Source organism: Juglans regia, chromosome 2 (genome assembly GCF_001411555.2).
Source record: "Juglans regia cultivar Chandler chromosome 2, Walnut 2.0, whole genome shotgun sequence".
NCBI lineage: Eukaryota > Viridiplantae > Streptophyta > Magnoliopsida > Fagales > Juglandaceae > Juglans > Juglans regia.
In genome coordinates, this window is record NC_049902.1 from 14,082,292 (window position 1) to 14,103,804 (window position 21,513).

Sequence of the window (21,513 nt, forward strand, 5' to 3'; positions counted from 1 at the left end):
AAACCAAAACATCACATGGTTCAAAAAGGTGTCCTAAAACAGATCCAAGCTTCAAACTCAAGATCACATGGGTAAACATCAACCAAAACATAAATTTAGCCAAGAACATCATCACTTTGGCCTAACCGAATATCTCCTTGCATAAAATTTCATATGTTCGAAACTAACTTCAAATATCTTCAAAATAACATTCTAACATGTATATAAGATGCTTAGGATCTTCCAATAAAAATATCAAAGCCATTGGAATAAGATTAAACCATAAAAGATTTAAACTTTCTCAAAACAGAAACTGTTTTTCCTCTTCCAGTTTCTAAGTTTCTAGACCTAAGAAAATATTTCACCAAAACTTTTAATCATGCAACAAATCCTCAACCAATAATCATATACACATGTTAACAGTACTCCATAAAAATTTCGGACCAAGATCTATTCATTAGCTTGGTCAAAAACTCCAAAATATAACACACTCTCCAGTTTATCGCCCAGAATGACCTTTCCGGGGTCTAAACAACTTTTGACCAATCAAATGATATCCAAATGGAACGAATAAGTTATCCACGTAAACTAGACTCCAAAATAAAGAACTTTCATGAAGGAATATTGGCGAGAAAACACTTACAAAATCTTCGAAATAGGCGTTCAAAAGAGGTATGAAAAACTGTCCGAGAGTGTCTTTTGTGTTCTATGAAGGAAAAGTGTAAAGGAGAGCTGCTTTTCGTGGGAAGTGGACTGAAGAGCTTCTTACACAAGCTATGTAAAGTGATAGGACTGAAGGAATGGTTGAGTGTTGGCCTTTTCTTCTCATAAAAATCAGACCAAGATCTTTTCTTAAGGTGGAGTGTAAGAGTGAATGAGTGAGGTGGCCCTTTAGCTATGTCTTTCAAGAACCTTCTAGGCTCTTCTTGTACAGATCTGGCCAGCCAAGTGGGGGTACAAAACTTAGCCATGAAGCAATCCTATGGTGACCAAATTCGTGGGCCTTAAAGGGCCTAAACCGAATGGGCCTAAAATTTGGGGTTTAAAGAGGGTTTGGGTTGCTATCAAGCCCAAATCCAATATCACTTGGCCAATCAATTTTTCAAGGTTAACAAGGTTGGATAATGATGTTCTAACACAAATTTGAAGGATTAATAGCATGTGGAAGTGATTTAATCAAGTGATTAAACACAATGCTAGAAATCGGATTAGAAAATGTTTAGAGGCCAACTTTAGGGTTTTGGGGAAACCGTTTAGGGTTTCGATTTCAACCAAGCTTTTGGGCTTTCGATTGGATTCCCACCATTTAGAATTTCACTAGGATTGAAAACCTCTTTGATCTGGCACAATTTGGTTGAGCAGATGAAACAAAGTTTTGCTTAAGCGACATGATCTCACACCTTCATTCCTTCAAATTCAACAAACGTTCCTTATGGTGCCAAGTGTCTAAAATTATTCACTAAGTGTGGCTAAGATCTTGCCAAGTGTCCAAATAAAACTTCTCTAATCCAATTTGGACATTCCACACTGTGATTTCGAAACACTGCAATCGGTGCGCTTACCGAGGTTACTATTCACTTCGAAAAAGTGAATCATAAACTTAGTACTAAAAATTCCTAAATATTCATATTAACTTATAGTGAAAATCTTTTACCGAAATTTAACCTCGAAGTATCCCTAAAAATAATTTCACAATTTCCAACAGACGTTTTGTCCGGAATTATGAAAATAAGATATTGTGCCATAAAATCCTAAATAATCCACTGAGTGTAATGGCGTAGACCATAAAGCATTCTGACACTTCTAACCACCTCAAATAAATAAAACTCATATTTTTAGCAGCATAGTGAGTGATAACACTGACTATGTTGACAGACTAAAACCTATGCAATAGGTCGATTCGTAAAAACTTATGGGATTTTCACGAGATTCCTAAAGTCAATAGAAATTTCGCCAATGAATTTCTAGCGGGCTGTTACAACAGGTCCAATCAGGACCGGTTTTCCAGTTTTTCGATTTAAATTTACACATCTGTGTGAGATGCATGACTTGACGTAACATGAAACAGATAAACAATACGTAACATGACACAACATGTAACATATAACATTATGCGACATGACATAACGTGTAATAGATAGCATTACGTGACATAGAATAACGTGTAACGGATAGTATTACATGATATGGCATAACGTATAATAGATAACTATTTTGTGACAGAATATAATATGCATAACAAATGAATATTTTGTGACAGAATATAATATGTGTAACATATAAACATGTAGTGACATGGCATGACTTGACATATATGATAACATAAGTACATAACCAATAGTTCCCTTACCAACACACATACACAGTAATCTGACAGTAAGTTAGAAACTAACTTACAGTTAGGGCAGTAAAATGAACAAGCTACTCAATAGGTAGCTTGAATTCGACTCGAATTGAATATTAAATGGACAGTTCGCAAACACAGAATTAGGCTCAATTATTAAATGATACAAACTCGTATAAAGCTCGACTGACTCGAATAATGTTCGTGAACAAACTCGTATGAAACTCGACTCAACTCGTATATTTTTATACGTATATAATACAATATATATAATAGCCAAAAGTTGCATATGTGATATGTATTATTAATTATGTATATAGACTTATAATGACTTATTGTAACACCCCGTTCTTATGACAGGACTTTTTAGAAAATGATTTTAGAAAAGGAGACGTGAATTACTGACCCTTTTAAAAGTTTTTACTTCCATACCCAGGGTGCAAGACTTTACGTTATAGTATAAAACTTGCTTTGAGAATAAAAAAGGTTTACAACTGAATACATAAAATTTAAAATAAAAAGGTCTCTCATACATTTAAAACTCTCATACCTAGAGTTCTGTGCTCTTCCCCTTAGGCTGTATTTTTCCTAACGTGTTCTGCTCATTTAGTTCATGTGGGGGGAGGGGCATACATAAAAACTAAACTGAGTCGAATACTTACTAAGCATTACTTCATACAATAAAAATATACTAACATAGTTTTCATTCATACATTGGTCAGTCCATATGTACCTTACGTACATAAGATATACATTCATTTTGAAAACATCACTAGGCGGAGTTTTTCTTAAAAATGGTTTTTCTTTTCGTAAAACATTTCTCCTGCCAGTGCCTTCATTTCTTAAAGAATTCATACATTCTCTTATCACTTTCCTTTGACAGGTACACACTGTTACACCCCTTGTGTTAAGGTTAGCGGTCTTCCTTTGAACCTGAATTCTGCCCATGGCCACAGGTTGTGAATCCCTTTCAGTCAGGGAGCAGCACTGGGTGCACTATCAGTACTACTTACCCGGTATTGTAATCTGCCCAATCCTTTGGTACCATCATTCATTCAGTCGTGGTCGTTACATATTTTAATACATTAAAAAATCCATTTCCTTTCAGTCCTTTCCTTTTATTCAGTCATTTTCTTTTTAGTCATTTTCATTTATCAGTCCATTCATGGAAAAATATCATTTAAAAGCATGAGCTTAAACATCATCATCTTTCAATGCATCATTTAAAACATCAGTTTGTGGCATCCTTAAAGCATCAGTTCATAGGAACATTTTAAAGAATTACTTAAAGCATAAGGCATAAGCCTCATGTCTCATTTCATGAAAATACATACAATACATACTATGTATAGTCATCCATTCATATGCATACACTTAATACTTGGGTTACATAAAAAGGGGCTGCCAAGAAGGGCCATTACATACATATACTTTTGAATACTTATACTTAGCATACTTTCGTAAAACGTCTTTCATGTTATTTCGTAAAACATCGTAGAGGAAAAGCATTTCATTTTCATTTCATATCATTTTAGAAAACTCTAGAAGAGTATGAACATAATACTTACCTGCACTCCATGCTATTCTCATATCATGCAATCCATTCATGTGCATGTCAGATGGCAACCTACACGCATACACATAATCTTAGCGTTATTCTCTATCTAGTGCATAAGCAACTAAACTTAGAAGACATAAACTATAGTTCACTTGGATTTTCCTCACTGAGACACACTCTCCTTCTATCCCTGTCTTCTATATTTTCCTTTATCATGTTTCCTCTTTCTAGGACCTTCTTGAGGTCTCATTTTCTAAACTCAGCGTTCTACTTTGGGGTCTTATCCTTTAAAGTGAACCTTCAGGATTCACCTTAGGGTTAAGATACTAAGACCTTCATCATATTATTCTTATTAACCTCATCTCGATGCATGACTCAAGCCGACTAAGTCACACATCCCAATACTAGACAATACATACGTCACTTCCTACATTTGAGCCTACGCTTTCTAATCGTCATCATTATCCTCATCCATGCATATCACAAGACTTTAAGCCAACTCTAAGGCTCAAATATTGTGTACCTATACTTAGGACAGATTACCCATTACATATGGTAAATCCGTCCGGTGCATGTGTCTAACCAGATTACACATGTACCCTACTCCCTTTTATCACCTAAGATCAACGTATAATACGTTGATCACCTGCTTGTGTAAACAAGCTCCATATTCTAATACCAACCTTCTCTTTATCCGGCTAGCCTGACTTTTCATGCTACCCGTCCCTCTTGACAGTTTATCCTAACACTTAGCACGACATGACACTATTTATAGTCATACCTCCCGTTATGTCACGTAGCTTGAGACTAATCTCAAGCTACATCGTGACCGTGTCACATCACCTGGCATCCTACTATGTCACTTCTACACCAACTTCTAACTCATCACAAGTACGGTTCCTCACGTACCCTTGTCACGTACTCCTAACTGCTCACTCATCACAAGCATGACTTCTCACTAAACCATGTCACTTCGTGACATTCCCCCGTCGTGCTTCTGCTACGTCACTGTTACGCCACTCTGTCACTTCACACATACTCCCAGCCATAACTTAACTACACGGTGACACCTGTCACCTCGAACTATAAACCACATCACAACTACTTTGGGACATTATTTCACGGTTCCTGACATTCCACATCAAGCTCCACACTTCTCTACTATGTAATCATTCAACCCTTCACGACAAGCCATCCGGTGTATCATGACTTCACCACACAAAATACACGCCACATGTACTCCCTTCACATCATGCTACGTCACACAGCGCATCACTCCACCATATGGAGTACACTCCACATGTACTCCCTTCACAACGCCACGAGAGTACACTCCACGTGTACTCTTCCCAGCCCACACTACGCCACGAGAGTACACTCAATGTGTACTCTTTCCATCCACACTACGTTCCATTCCACACCATGCCACATCACCACTACAACACATACTTCACAATCACACTTTATAGCACAGTCCACAACATGACGACACAACACACTTCCCAACTACCATTACATCCCAGTTCACAACACTACTACACAGTGAACACCACAATACAACGAACTCCACAATACCAAGCGCTCAGTCTATAATTTAACCAGCCAACTAACATAATAACGAGGGTAAAGGGAAAGAGAGTTATATCATCATCGGGATAACCCGTGCGTTCTCGCTGTCCTACATGGCCAGTGGCGTCAGAAGCCACTAGCTTGGGCGGTAGCAGTCACTGTCGTGACCTTGGAACGGGACTATTTTGGGTGGACAAATCTAGGGTTTCTCAACTAGATCTAGGCTTTGTCGGGTTTAACGTGACTATGGAGGGTGGCTGACACAGTGGGGAGTTCGTGGGTGGTTGTGGAAAGGCCATAGGTGGTAGCCAAAGCTGTGTACAATGGTGGTTAGCCACATACAGTCGCTGTTTTGGGCATTTGGGATAGCTAGGGGTGGTCTTGGAAGGCTCATGGTGGCCTCGTAGTGGCGGCTAGAGGCTAAGCACGACAGTATCTAGCCGTGTACAGTGCATCCGAAAGGGTGAGAGTGCGTGAGAGGCAAAGGAACGGTTGGGTACCATGGCTAGGCATGGAGGGGCTGAGGGAGGTGCGGTGGAGTCGATGGTGGCGATGAGGTAGACGTACGGTGTCCCTATGACGAATCTGGGTTGTGGGTCATGGAGGACCCTTGAGAGAGTGAGAGAGCGTGTGGGAGGATGGGGGCTCGGGTGGGCATGAGGGGGGCTAGGGTAGGTCGCTGGTGGGGGAGGAGGCTGATGGTGGTGGCACGGTGGCCTGGGAGGCGGCGTACGGTGGCACTAGGGGAGAAACCCATGGGTTTCGTGCATAGGTACACTGGGGGGGAGAAGGGGGCTGCCGTGGACTGGGTTCGATGGTGGGGTTTGTTCGCCGGCGTGAGGTGGGGCTGATGCCAGTGGCAGTGTGCAGTGGCTGGGCTACTGAAGGAGAGAATCAGGTGAGGGGAGAGGGAGACATGCGGCATGAGAGGGAGGGAGGAGAAAGAGGGAAGAGAGAAAAGTGAGGGAAAAAGGGAGGAAGAGGAACAATGCAAGAAGGGTTTTAAACACTGATTTAACTAACTAAAATGAGAGGAATTAAGATAGAAATACTATATCATTAATTTAAACTCAACTTTAGTTTATAAAATAATATTCTTTCATCATTAAATAAATGATGAAGTTTTGCTTAATATCTTTAGGAGAATTAAACCATCTAATTAATTAGAGTTTTTAACATAATTTAAGTCCCATAATATTTTAAACAACTAAAATCATGTTGATAAAATTATTTTTCTACAATTATAATTTTTTGGAGCTCTTCAAAAATATTATAAGTGTCTTACTTAAAATCAGGTTTGGTTCAATAATATTGGAAATGCTCCATATAAATATTTACAGGTCATTTAAAATATCCAAGGGCTTGAAAACACTGGGCTAACTTTAAAAATCATCCGCAATATTTAAAAACATAGCTTCAATATTTAAAACGAGTAGACGAGACTTGTGACCAATCGAGAGAGAAATGAGCGGGTTGTTACACTTATAGTCCACAACATATACTATATATATGTGTATAATATTCATATATCATATTGATATAGTTATCTTATTCTTATCAAATATTGAATTGTCATATAAACTTTTATGCTTACAAGTTATAGGCTATAGACTAAAGTCATAACATATTAACTTATAAGTTACTACTTATGATTCTATCATTCTATGAAATACTATTAAAGACTTTACAATATTACTATTTATAAAAAAAAAATTAGTGTATTACTAGTTATTAATCTTATTACTTTATATAAGATTAATCAATAGTAATATTGTATTCATAAGATTATATAAACTACAAAGTAATATACATATTTAGTGTTAATATCTATTATTAATAACTAGTAAGCTCATACCAGTAGACTAGTAGACTAGTGTCTATTGTGTAGTAACTAGTAGTAATAGTATAGTATTAATTCTTACATATGTATTATAACCACAAGCATAAATAATATTATTATTTTATGCAAATATAAGACCTTGTATCAATATTTAAGTATCAATATTCAATATACTAATTTTGTAGTTAATATATGGTATTAGTATGATAGTACTATATTAATTAATATAACTATAATATTATGTTATGATTTATGAATACTAAATTATAATGTTTGATAAAATATAATGTTAGACAATTTTTTATAATTAAATACTATACATTGTCTTATAGTATTTAACATGTATTATAGTGTATATATATATATATATATATATATAACATGTATTAAATATTAATCTAGTTTTTTTTTTACAATTAACATGTATTATAATTTATAGACTATAGTATTTTTTATTTTTTTTGAAATAGACTTAGTATTTAATTTAGTAGTTACTTTAATTTGCGAGTTCAGCATAGTCACATGCATGTTTTACGTGTGGAGCTATTGAGGGCCCGGGGCTGTTGGATTTTTATATCAAAATTGTGAGCCGTTGATTCCATACCCTAAAGCTAGGGTTGTGCGATGCTCATCGAGTCATCTCATTTATCCTTCAGCCGTTTCACTTTCACACTTTGACACTCCTTCAGACCTTCTCTCAAAGCCATTGTGAAACCCTGACCTCCTCTTATGCTTACGTTGGTTACCTCCTATTCGATTTGCATGGATATGCTACCTTTAAATTTGAACTTATGATGGTTATTAATGCTATTATGATGTTTTAGTTCATTCTCGCATGAGTTATATTTAGTCACCCTTATTCAATAACCATAGATACCCCTCGGTACACACCCTTGGTGCAACACACTCCCACCCTCTTGGTAAGGACACCCTTCTTGCATTCTTCTTCTCCATTAAAATACATAAGATCATGTAGACGGGTTATTAAGTGAACCGAATAGAGCAAGTATCCATGAAACCAAGGTGAAATCAAGTATACACGAGTGGTTTGATTATGGTATGCGAGTAGCCTTGCTAGTGTTGGTTATTTAATGGTTGCACAACATAGTGGCATTATGAATCTCAGGGCCGGCTCAAGGGGTAGGCAACTAAGGCCACCGCCTAAGGCCCCCCCACCTTGAGTAGGCCCCCAAAAAGAAAAAAAAAAATATTATGACCCTAAAAAATGAATTATAGAAAAAATATTAGTTAGCATAAAAGATGGAAATTTTTTGCCTAAAATAAAATCAATCTTAAATGGTAAAGTTTGGTAAAAAAAAAAAAAAAAAAGAAATAGTAAATATAGAAGTATTACTAAAAATTTTTTACTCAAAACCTAGAAAATTTTCAGAGAATAGTGAAATTGGAATAGAAGTGGCAAAATGATGATATATTACTCTTGAATATTTTATAAAATATGATGTTTATTTTGATATCGATGGCCTTATTTGTTTTCAAAATAAAGTATTAAAAGAAGTATATATATGGATAAGGGATATTACTCTAATTATAGAAAAATTAAATTCTCTTTCAAATTGTTATATTTCTTATAGATATTATTAATCAAAACAATATTAATATTTGTTTTGCATCTAAGAAATTTTCAATAAAATTTTATTCTTTAATATTTAAATATTATTATCATTTTTAAATTAAAACCTCATGTACTTAATAGTCGTCTCAGGGCCTTAGGCCACAAAATATATTGAGCCGTCCTGATTATGATCATGATCCTTGATGTAGGTTGACTTATGTAAATGTGTGTAACAGCTACTAAGGATATGAGGTTAAAAAATGTATACTTTTCTTTTAGTTTAATATTATGTGTATGATGTTAATATTGATTGAGACTATTAATATTTGACTAAAAGCTGCTATTATGGTTAAAACATGATGTGGTTCATACTACTCACGTGGATGATATTAAGACTTGATGTGAACTTTGTTTATTTTCAGTATGTGTGATTCGCAGCACATGAGTACTATTTTTTAATCTTTAAATAAGTGATACTGACAATTTTATTCTAAGAGATTTTCTTTTAAATAAAGTAGTATGGTTTTATGAATTGTCATTATGAGATCTTTTTTATATCTAGTGCTAAATTGAGATTATTTAATGTTATTAATATTTAGTTCCCCTAACTTTTTAACCCTATAGGAATGGGACGTTACATAAAATTTGTGAGAAATGTAAGATGAGTTTGATATTAGGTTTTAAGATGTTTGATGTATATTAAAATAACATAAAATTTTCTAATAAAACAAGTGATTTTAAATTGCTTAAAATTATTAAAAAAATAAATCTGGAGGTAGTTATGGGCCTCGTGGGGAGTTATGGAGGCCCGATTCCTATGACGGTCCATATCGGGCAGCTTGTGAGCGGCCAGGCCTCTGGCCGCCATGAGATGACCTAGAATGGGCCATCGGTGGCCAAATTGGCCAACTCGTGGTGGCCAAATTGGCCAACTCGTGACGGGGAGGTTGATGAAGATTTTTTTAAATATTTTGATTTAAATAATATTTTTAAAAATTATAATTTAAATTTTTGATGTTTAAGAAAATTTGAATATAAGATTTGCATGTTTGAGAGTAAGATCATATTGGACTACGAAAATGTTTTGAGTAAGGTAAAACCACCTCCGATCCAAATCTTCCTTATTAGATTCATTCACCAAATGAATGGAACTTGGGAGTAATTTTTAATTTTTAATTTGTTGACGTTGGGGAAGTCAGATTAAAAAACGAAGAAGAATTTACTTACGTGTGTAAAGTCGGGCATGCATGGACGTAATTATCAGGAAACTTTCTTGCAGGGGTCCACGTAGAGTGGGTAAGGAATCATATTCTTTGGCCGGCACGAAAAAGCCAATTGATTTGCAGCAGTTGTGGATAAGCTCATTAATGACCACTTTTGTACCTCAAACCGAACAACGCTCCCCTCTCCTCTTCAAAATTTTGAATTTTCATTCACTTTTGACTTTTGGTTGGCCATATCTTTTTATAAATTAAAAATTTTTATTTATCATTTATTTATCATCTTATAATATAATATTAAATTATAAAATTAAATTATAAATTTATCAGTAAAAAATATCATATTATAAAATTAATTGGAGGCTCATGCCAAAGGCATGATTGAGGTCGGCAGTCCGAAACTTCCATTCCTTCAATTAAAAAAATAAAAAAAATAAAAAAATTGGAGGCTTACTTTTCAATTCCCCGTCATCAATTTCTATACATTGATCAATAAATGATCATAATCCAATCGCCGAAAGAAATCAACGTTTTATCTGGTGCGTCCAATCGTTCCTTGCTTTTTTTTTTTGGAATTCAAACGTTTCCTGCTTGCGAGCCCACCAAATCATAGCCAGCATAGCCTTCAGTGGAGCCTACACGCTTTGGACACACTCGTGACACGTACACACAACAGTCACTCCAACGCGCGAACCTAAAAAACGACGAGGTCTCAATGCCCGCTTCGGCTACAGCTGTTTTCTCTCTAGCCGGTTGGCGGTTGCTTCTCTATGAAGGCCCCGTTTCTTTCTCAAACGCTCTCTGCAGATCTATGGAGTTGCGCTCGACTTCATTCATTGAATTCTTCGATTCCGTTTCCTTGTGAAGATTTGCACGCACCACGCCAAATACAGATTTAGTACCTATATAATTGCTTGTTTCATACCAATACCTTTTCAGGGTTTTAGATGTTTTATCGGTATTTTGGCCACTAACTCAAAGGATAATATTCCGTTTGATTGCTACATCCCTACTTTCTAATGATTTGCTTTCCTGGGGATTTATGATCTTTTGGTGGTAGAAATTGTCCTGGAGGGTCTTGGTGTACAGGTTTTAATTGTGAATATATCAAAAACAGAAAGAAGAAGAAGAAGCTGTTTCAATTGTGATTGGGGAAGGACGGGAGATGGATATAACGGAGATGTCAATAATGCATCATGTGGCAATGGTGCTGCTATTACTTTGGTTGCTCTCTTGGTTCAATTGGTGCCATCCGGTCGCCTATTTTGTTTCTCTCATATATCTCTATCTGGTAATTTCACTGTCTATCAGTTTTGTTGATCATTCACTCCTTTAATTACTTTGTATTTATGTCTTCTTTCCCTATGATTTAACGCAAAATAAATAAAAGTAGTCAGAACATTTCCGGAAAGGAAAAGTAGAATCGCACCCAGAATCGCTTATTATGATACTTGTGTGTGTGTGAATGTTTCTTTGTTGGTTGTGGCTTGTGTCTTTTGATGTGGAGAGTTAAGTTGTGAAGTTGCTTTCCTGTGATGTTTTGATTTATGATATTTGGATTCCTTTTAGTTTTATAACTGTTTGAAGGGTCGTGCAATTATTACTAAACATGTATTTATGATTTTCTTTTCGAAAGGTTCATGAACGATATGCTATGAGAATGCGGAGGAAGTTACAGTTTGAAGAAAGAAAACAAGCTAATCAGAGAAGGGTAATTTATTTCTATACATTTTTCCTTTTCATCTCTAATTGGATTGCTTGCCTTATACCTAGGACGTTTTCATTTGCTCTTTAACGTGGGTAATGATTAAATGTAATGATGGAGAACGAAACCCTGTAGTATTAAGAAATATGCTGTTTTGATTTCCAAAATTACAATAATGAATAATGCAACATAGTCCAAAATATAAAATTAATTTGGATACAAAAGTAAGGACCACCTTCTTTAAATTTCTTGGATAGAAAATTATAAATTCAACTGCCAGCTATATGATACACGATATGTCCTTTGTATTTCTTGTGTTAAGAGTGTTGAATGGGAGTTTTTGGCATAAGTACCTGAGTAACTATAATTTTTAATGCTTTATTACTCTTTTTACCTTTTACTTCAGGTGCTTTCTGATTCTGAAACGGTCCGGTGGTTGAACCATGCAGTTGAAAATATCTGGCCCATATGTATGGAACAGATTTCTTCACAGAAGATTCTCCTTCCCATCATACCTTGGTTCCTGGAGAAGTACAAACCATGGACTGCTGTATGTACCATCTTCACGCTGTTGTGTATCTGATATTCTGCTTTTCACATTCATTCTTTTGTGTTAGTCCAAAGTTCTTAAAAAGTATCGATCTTTGAAGTTTCATGTATGTGTAGGAAAATAATTTGAACTTTTTTCTCTGGTGAATTTGTTTATTCCCTCTGTTATTCGATGAGATGACAGTATTTAAACGCTTGCAGAAGAAAGCAGTTGTTCAGCATCTGTACTTGGGAAGAAACCCACCCATGTTCACAGAAATGAGGGTTCTCCGTCAGTCTTCAGATGGTGACCACTTGGTGCGCACTCAGTATATCATTTGGGACCTTGTCTCCTTATGTAACATTTGTGGATGCAGCTAAAGGTTTCGGCCAAACTGAGATTCTACTGTGCACTAATTGCAGGTTCTGGAGTTGGGGTTGAATTTTCTCACAGCTGATGATATGAGTGCAATACTTGCTGTGCAGCTAAGGAAACGATTGGGATTTGGAATGTGGGCAAAGTTGCATATAACAGGAATGCATGTTGAAGGGAAGGTATGGACTTAGATTGTCTTATTGAAGCAGTTCAAATTGTAATATGCAGACTTTCATAGACCTTGATATTTATAGTCCCTGAGATTTATAAAAAAAAAAAAGATTTAGGTAGCGTATGTGTGTAAGATTTTCACTCACACCTTGGTATTTATAGTCCTTGCCATTTAGATAGTTTGTGTGTTACACACAAACACACACCTTGATATTTAGGGCATGTTTGGATACTTGGAGTATCTCAAAATTTTGCAAAAGTAATGAGATGGTTTGAGTGAAGATGTTTTATTGGGTTTTGAGAAAGAAGAGAGAAAACGTTGAATAAAAATATTATAAAGTTAAAAAAATTGTATGAAGATAATTTTTTAATATTATTTTTGTTTTGAAGTTTGTAAAAGTTGTATTGATTTTTGTGTTTGAATAATGACTAGGTGATGATTAGATGACAAAGTTGAAAATTTGAAATTTGAAATTGAAAAGTGTTTTGTGTTTAAGTGATGTTTGGGAATGAAATTATGAGAAGTTTAGAGAATTTTGAGAATTCTCATGGTGTCCAAACATACCCTTATAGTCCCCGATACTTAGATAGCATCTTCATGCGAGTGTGTCAGCTTCACACACACACAGGCATACAACTTGTATATCATTATACATCCTGCCAATATTCTTGCATACAAATATGTGTGTGTGTGTCTCTGTGAATGATACCCAAGCTGTGTGTGAACGATAAATTTATTGTTTGTGGTGTATGGTATTGAATTGATCATAGAATCATAGCGTTTTTATTATCTGGTGTATTCTATTCAACTGGTGTATTCTATTCCGTTGTGTTTCTGGTAAAGATGTCCATTAAATTTTATTATACGAAGTAGATTATCGCTTTCTGGCCCAGCCGAGGATTGTGGCTTGTTTGTAAATTAGTTTGTGGTGTATCCTATTAAATCAATCATTGAACCATTACGTCAAAGGCCTGTGGCCTGATTGGTATAACCCCCAGCCACCAAAATGGAGGTCTGGAGTTCAAAAACCCCTGCCCCAATAAAAAAAAAAAAAAAATCATTGAACCATTACTGTTCTAACTTCTAAATATCTGGTGTCTTCTATTCCATTGTGTCTTTGGTAAAGATATTCATTAATTGTAATATATAAAATAGATTATTCTTTCTGGCCCCACTCAACTGTACTTTACGATCGTTTTGTATTTCATTTTCTAGAGTATTATGTTTTGGTTACACCTTCATGCTCGAATCATTTATGTGCACTAGACATTGTATGTGAAGCAGTTTATGTGTGTGTTTGAGTGGTTTGGGGCGTCGTTCCTTCATAATAATCAATTGAGAAGTGAGAACTGTAACCTGTTTGTGTTATGTGTTTGTGATTGTTCCTTTGTCGCTAGTGATTGAGAAGTGACAACTGTAACTTGTTTAGCATAATAGGATTATTGTAAGAATTTGGAAGAAGACATCATTGAGACATTCTTAGTCATCGTTTTGTGGCTTTGACTTGATGAATATATGGAATGGTTCATATATGCCCATTGGAAACCAGATGATATGATCTTTTAATCCTATTGATTGAACTCTGACATGCTCTTGTTTCTTTTGTAGGTCTCGATTGGGGTGAAGTTCCTTCGTGATTGGCCTTTTATCAGCCGTTTGAGGGTGTGCTTTGTTGAGCCTCCATATTTTCAGATGACTGTCAAGCCTATTTTTACTCATGGTATTGATGTCACAGAATTTCCAGGGATTGCTGGATGGCTAGTAAGTTTATTTTAAAATTTACCAAGCAAACGCTTGATTTCCTATTTTTTTCATCTCCTTTTCACTGCATACTTGCTGTTTTTATCTTCTTTTTTCTCATTCTCTATCTACTTTGAAATGTTTTTTTTTTTTTTGTAATCAGGACAAGCTTCTGTCTATTGCTTTTGAGCAGACACTTGTTGAGGTTAAGTTTTCGGCTTTGATGCTCTTTTTTTTTGCCAGTTTATTTACCATTGCTGCACACTGTTACAAATTTTTGTTTCCCTTGTGAGACATATTACCGGTGAAACAGCATTAACTTGTTAGAACTCAGTTGTTAATAGTTTAATCTTATGTCAGGACATTTGTTTTGGAATTACTATCTAAATGTTGGAAATACTTGCAGCCTAATATGCTGGTTGTTGACATGGAGAAATTTGCCGCGCCGCAGCCAGGTTGTTTACCTGAGATATATATTTCAGTTGAGCTTAACACATGCTTTTGTAAGCATGGTTCATCACTTTTTGATAACTATATTAAATATGTCCACTTTATATGTCTCCATGAATGGCATCATTCGCCATGGTTTTAGTGTTTTCCGAAGAACTTCGTAACATTCTCACCCTTAATTCCTGTTTCATCTTAATTTGTAACTCTCTTTTTCCCCACAATAGATGAAAGTTCATAAATGCAGGGATCCTAATAAACAAACACACTTTACATCAGCCGTTGGCACTTCTACAAGCTTTAGATATACTTGTGTCACTTGAGAAATGTAGACCATTCTGGAAAGTGGAGATAGATGTCTAATTTAGGACCAGAAGCAAGTGTTCTTCTAGGTATTGAGTGCAGTAAAATCTCCTTGCTTTTGTGTTGAACAAAAATTTGGCTTATTTCTTGATGAACATCATCTTCCCTTTGAGAAAGATAAAAGTTATTCCATCCACACCATGTGGTTTAGAGGCCATTTTGCTGGCTTCTGTTTCTCATGCATCTATAATCACTTTCAACAAACTAATTTGTCATCGCTCAGAAAGAAAGGGAAAAAAAATCAGAATCCATAATGTGTATACACCATACAGTACCTGTCTGCTATAATTTTTCCTTTTTTATTTTATTTTTTATAATATTGGTAAATTTATTAGTATGATCATAGTTCTGCAGTGTCATATCCTTCTCGGTTTCATTGCAGATGTATGCTAAAATCTTTCTAAATTATCAAGTATGTGTTGATTTGAATGCCAGAAAATTGGTTCTCAATGGATGAGAAGGAGCCTATTGCTTATGCTAAAGTTGAAGTTGTTGAAGCATCCGGCATGAAGCCATCGGATCTAAATGGTTAGTTACTTTTCTTCTAGGATGTTAGTTCATTAATATACTCTTATTTATATGCAGGCAGTCTTATAACTTTGAGTATAAATGGGAGCTATTTCAGGATTGGCCGATCCATACATAAAAGGCCAATTAGGCCCTTACAGATTCAGGACTAAGACGCAGAAGAAAACTCTGGCTCCAAAATGGCTTGAGGAGTTTAAGATCCCCATTATTACTTGGGAGTCACCTAATACCCTTTGTATTGAAGTTCGTGACAAGGACCATTTTGTTGATGACACACTTGGGTATGCTACTGAGCTATTGTAATGTACATGAGTAGAACGCTCCAGGCACTATTTTAAGTTTTTTTTTTTTTAAAAAAATATGAAACAGTATATTCTTCTATTGCTTCCTAGCATTTACTTTATGTATTCTCTTCCAACTTGTATTATTTATTGGACATACTGACCCTTCTCTGATTCACAGAGACTGTTCTGTGGACATCGGTGAACTTCGGGGCGGCCAGAGACATGACTTGTGGTTGCCTCTTCAGAATGTTAAAACGGGGAGGTTGCATCTTGCAATTACTGTACTTGAAGACAATAAAAAGGTACCCTTTTTTTCCTTGTAATTGCTAAAGTTGGGCTCAAATTACTTTGTAAATCAAAATTTAATGCTTCCATGTGCACAGCTAAAGTGTCCGGTTAATATTTTAATACGAGTCTGAGGCATAATATTGACAGGGGGATGATCATCCATTTGATGAGGAGACATTGAACATGGAAGATAAAAGAAATTCCTTTAAGGGTGAGACTGCCATTAAAGCTTCTCTCTCATCTTTATCATCGGAAAAGTCTCCAGGATTGCGAGATAATTTTGAGCCCATTGAGATCGATGGGCAAGCAGATACTGGGATATGGGTTCATCACCCGGGAAGCGAAGTTTCGCAAACATGGGAGCCTAGAAAAGGAAAGAGTCGACTCATTGATACTGAAGTTCACGGGGAGCCTAATGGTTCCATGAATGGCTCTAGTGCAGCAGCATCTGGGTCCCCTAACAATGACACCAGCAGCACTGATGAAAACCCTGAAGATAAGAATCCAATGAAATCAGTTCAGAGAGGCCTAAGGAAGATTGGTTCTGTATTTCACAGGGGTCCGAAAAAGGAGGATCAAACAAGCAGCTCCATGGAACCTGTTGAGTTGCCACGTGTTAATCTTAGGGAAGTCAACGAGAAGGAGACTGGTGTGAAGTTGGTTGTGGAAGACAACAATTGTGGGCCTGCATCTGATAAGAATCCCACGGAAGACAATGCAAGTCCCAGAGATAGCGATCCTGAAAGCCCGAGCAAAGGAAATATGAAAAATATGGCTAAGAGTTTTTTAAAACAAGCTGGGAAATCTGCTCGTGGCATAAAGCATGCACTTTCCCGGAAAGGATCAAGAGTATCTCGAGCCAATGCATCGGCAGAATTAGAAAGGGAAATCACGGAGGAATCCAACTGTTCTGATGATGACTCGAGTTGTTCCCCGGGAGTTGAAAAGATGTCGGTTATTACGGAGACCATATCCTCTGGCCGAAGTAATGATGATTCCTTGGATTCCAAGGAACAAGTGGTTAAGTACGATTCAAATGAAGATGCAATGGACATTGAAGGCCCAAAAGTAAATGAAAGTCTTGAAGACTTGGAAAGGAAAGATGCCAAACCTGGGAGCTCTGACAGATGTGGTGATGGAGTGGATTTGAAAGGAGACAAAATATAGTATTTTAGATAGACATTTTTAAAGGTAGATGGTTGATGAATTTTGAAAACAATGCTTGCTATGTTGGTATATGGTTTGATTCTCTAGGCTCGAGTGTATGCAACTTTCCACAGCCCTCTTTTATCATTATTTTTGGTAGAGCGAGTATAGCAGGAGGATGATGAGAAAGTCCGAAATTATTATGTAAATCCTGTGGAGGAAGTTTATTTATAAAATAGCTCGTAAAAACGTTCGCTTTTGTAAAGTCATGTGAAATATTTATATCGTTTCACACTTCTGTAATGTACCAGTCTTTCCATCCAAATCATGTTTCATATCCATTCCACCCCAAAGGGGCCATGTTGTGTCCGCAAAATCACTGTCAGCTCATCTTTTCCCTTTTATCGATATAAACATTACACTCTTTTTTAAAATAAGTGGAGTTTATTATTAAATTTTTTAATATAAATCTCATATTTATTCATATTTTTTAAAAAAATATAGGACGCTTACGTATTTTATACTACAAATATTAATTTTTTACTCATAGCTCTTTTTATGGCAGCTACTATTTTATACTTTCGTGGCAAGAAATGCTGCTATATCTTGCACTTTCCTGGCAACATACTTCGGAGAATAGGCTTCCATAATCATATCCCTCGTATTTGGGTCAAGCCCTAAATGCATCATCTGCTTCCTAAAGGATTTTCCTTGCAGAACCCATGAATCATTGCTGTGAACAAGGGTAATGATATCATTACCCTTTATTTACTATTATTTTATTATTTAATTATTTTTTTTATTCCTTTTGTTATTTAAATTTAGATTAAAAATTTCAGAACATCATCGTCTTGCATAATTTAGAAGAAAATAAATTCAATCAACTAAAGTAATCATGTAATTTAATTAAAAATGAATTCAGTTTTTATAAAAATTGACTCAAAGAGTAAAAAAATATCAATTTTTATAAAATTAAATTTATTTCTAATTAAATTACACGATTATGTTGGTTGATTGAATTTATTTTCTTTTAGATTATGCAAGAAGATCATGTTTTAGAATTTTTAATCCAGATTCAAATGGACAATGATAGACTTACTACTCTCTTACCACTCTTTTACTATTTTATAGTGTATTTGTAATTTTTATTTTTTTATTATTTTGTTTTAAGTATTTTTTTAACATCCTTAATCATTAAGAAAAAAAAATTAAAAAAATATGTAACTTCACTAATAGTCATTTTTTTAACCATTAAGTGAAAAGAAAAATAAAATAAATAAAATAAAAATAAAAAAAGTAATAAATAAGTGGTAAGAAGTAGTAAGTCTATCATTATCTATGAACCATACAAAATCTCTTGATAAGGTCATGAATTCTAATAAGAGTTTTGCTACACAACTACCCATTGTTCACCCAACCACCTCACTCTAGTCGACGCTGATACTTTTTTTTTTTTTAAAAAGAAAACATGCGTTTCTTCATAAGGGCATTTCAATTCCCTCCCCCCCTGCGCAGGCGTGTCTTCTTCACTTCTTCAGAAATCCTTCCCCTGCGTTCTCTCCTCCACTCCCCCAGCTTGTGTCCTTTCTCTGGCCTCACCCTCTGCCCGCCTCGTGTGGCTCCATCACTCTGGAACTGTGTTGAGTCATCACTTCGGCACCGTTTAACAAATATTCTCCTCTGGGTTCACCATTTCCGTACGGCTTCTCCAGCTTCATCATTTTCACACGGCTTAAGTCCTCCGCTGGTATTATAGCTGCCAAAAGCCAATGTATGTCATCTTAGAAGGGTAAGAAATTAAAGAAAAGGGTTTTTATTTTTCTCTTTTCATTTCATCTCTCCATTTCTAGCATTACTCATTTTGTGTGTTTATGCGTTTATGGATCTACGATTTGATGTTTGTTTGATCTGCGTTTTGTGAGGTTTTTGGGTTGTTGATGTTGTATGTATATTTTTTGGTTGTTGATAACATCTGAAATGAACCGATTTGATGCTTGTTTGATCTTTGTTTTGTGGGGCTTTTGGGTTGTTGATGTTGTATATATGCCACTGATTTTTTGGTTGTTGATAACATCTGAAATAAGCAAGATTTATTGGTTGGGACTAGTTGGAAGGGGAAAACATAGAGGGAACATACCAAAAAGAGTTTCATAGCCTAGATATACAACATGGTATAAGGTTCATAAGCATAGTCTAAAATTCTTGAAGAACTAAAATTTATATTTTTTACTAGCTCCTTTAAACAGAACCAGTCGTTTTGACAGGGGGTTTTATTGACCACAATTACTGATATCAGATGCAATTTCTAGTTTAGTTTATCAGTAAGTATTTTTATGAGAATTTATCGATGATTTCAGAGGCGCTATGCAAGTACAAAGGGAGGATACAAAAAATTCCCATAATCATAAATAGCTAAATACTACCATTTTCAAATGTATGATGTTTATTATCTTGTTTAAATAAAAATACTGTTAGTTGGTATGTTGCTAATCTTGTTCATATTTCATGGTTCCATCCCTTTGTCTGAGCATTTGTTTTTTTTCCTCAGGGAACAACAAAGACCCTTGTGTTGAGAGAGATACCTGAAGATGGAGTTTCCAAACTACTATCTGAGAAAGAATCTTTGGCTTCTTGTGACATTGCAGTGTTTGTTCATGACAGGTAAATCTTTGGTTTGATAACTTGTATTGTTTTTGTTTTCTATTTCCTGAATTTCTTGGGAAATTTCCCTTATTGATGATGCAGCACATTTGCACATGGGGTAGGTTTAACCAATGGCTTTTTAATTAACTCGTCTGCATGATAGACAAAGCGTGTGTATGGGTTTTGACTGTCTTTTCTTTTCTTTCTCTCTTTTTTCCTCAGGAGTTTTAACTATCTAGTATCTACTTTGGAAGCTACTAACTCTATTAAAAGGTGAACTTACTTTTTCTCTAGATGATAAACCACGAAAGTCAGCAAGGGCCCGTAGGCCAAATCCGAAATATCTGGGATAACAAGGCATGCGACATACGTAGTGGAACGTGGACGTAGGGGACGTAATGGGCACATGAAGAAAGGGACGTGAAGAAGGAAGTTAAAGTAAAAGAAGGACGCTTGACTGGGTCGCATGGTGCTGGGTCACATGCTGTTGCAAACTGCGAGTTTTACGTAGTTTATTTCCGTTGTTTTTATTTCCGTTGTAATGCTCTGTTTTACGTGGGCGTGTTCTATTTTACGTTGTTCTGTTTTTATGTTATTCTGTTTTACATGCAAGTTGGGTTCCAAGTAATTAGCTAGCAGTTCGCCCTCAATTCCGAATTTCTTGTAAGTGGCTTACTTATTTAAGTAGCTCAGATTATCAATGAAAGGCAGGAATTATTTTGCATTCTAATTGAGGTACATTCTCACCCGAAGAGAATAGATTATATTACTACTTATATTTTTGTGTTGGGACCTATCACTAGAACACTATATATTCTTTTTATAAGTTCAATCTTTTTTTTTTACTAATCGAAGTGACAAGAATACTATATTATTTGACTTGGTATGACTTGTGCAGAGATAAGGTTCTCAAGGTACACTATAACACAATTACTTTTTAATGACGGTTGGAAAATTGTGACAGTTCCTAAACCGTCACTAAAAAGTCTTTTCTGTGACGGTTTCTAGAAACCGTCACCAAAGACAGATGAAACTTTTTTAACGTTCCAACGTATGGGAAATTTACGTTTGAACGTCACATATACGTCGAACATTGCGGCTACTTAAGTGCGAGTGTCAAATATTTTGGTACCAATGTTCGAATGTTAGTAATTAACATTCGAACGTGAACTGTTTTGCGTCAACGTTCGAACGTTAATTGTAAATTTAA

The 21,513-nt window shown here is 35.6% G+C and overlaps 1 protein-coding gene across 1 annotated transcript; it reads left to right on the forward strand.

The window, feature by feature from the left end:
- The first annotated feature begins 10,801 nt into the window (after positions 1-10,801).
- On the forward strand, positions 10,802-17,985 carry LOC108995977 (C2 domain-containing protein At1g53590-like). Its single transcript, XM_018971680.2, has 13 exons — positions 10,802-11,041; positions 11,201-11,374; positions 11,720-11,794; positions 12,195-12,338; positions 12,539-12,634; positions 12,740-12,871; positions 14,473-14,625; positions 14,768-14,809; positions 15,011-15,059; positions 15,850-15,942; positions 16,040-16,223; positions 16,405-16,528; positions 16,662-17,985. Exons 2-13 carry the CDS (start codon positions 11,249-11,251, stop codon positions 17,679-17,681), a joined length of 2,238 nt encoding a protein of 745 aa, XP_018827225.1. The 5' UTR covers positions 10,802-11,041; positions 11,201-11,248; the 3' UTR covers positions 17,682-17,985.
- The last annotated feature ends 3,528 nt before the right edge of the window (positions 17,986-21,513 follow it).

Bases quoted from the DNA above. Each gene is read 5' to 3' on its own strand.
- LOC108995977 (XM_018971680.2), top strand. From the start codon at position 11,249: ATGGATATAACGGAGATGTCAATAATGCATCATGTGGCAATGGTGCTG. The intron at 12,872-14,472 runs GTATGGACTTAG...TTTCTTTTGTAG, and splicing joins GAATGCATGTTGAAGGGAAG to GTCTCGATTGGGGTGAAGTT. The intron at 16,224-16,404 runs GTATGCTACTGA...TCTGATTCACAG, and splicing joins TTTGTTGATGACACACTTGG to AGACTGTTCTGTGGACATCG.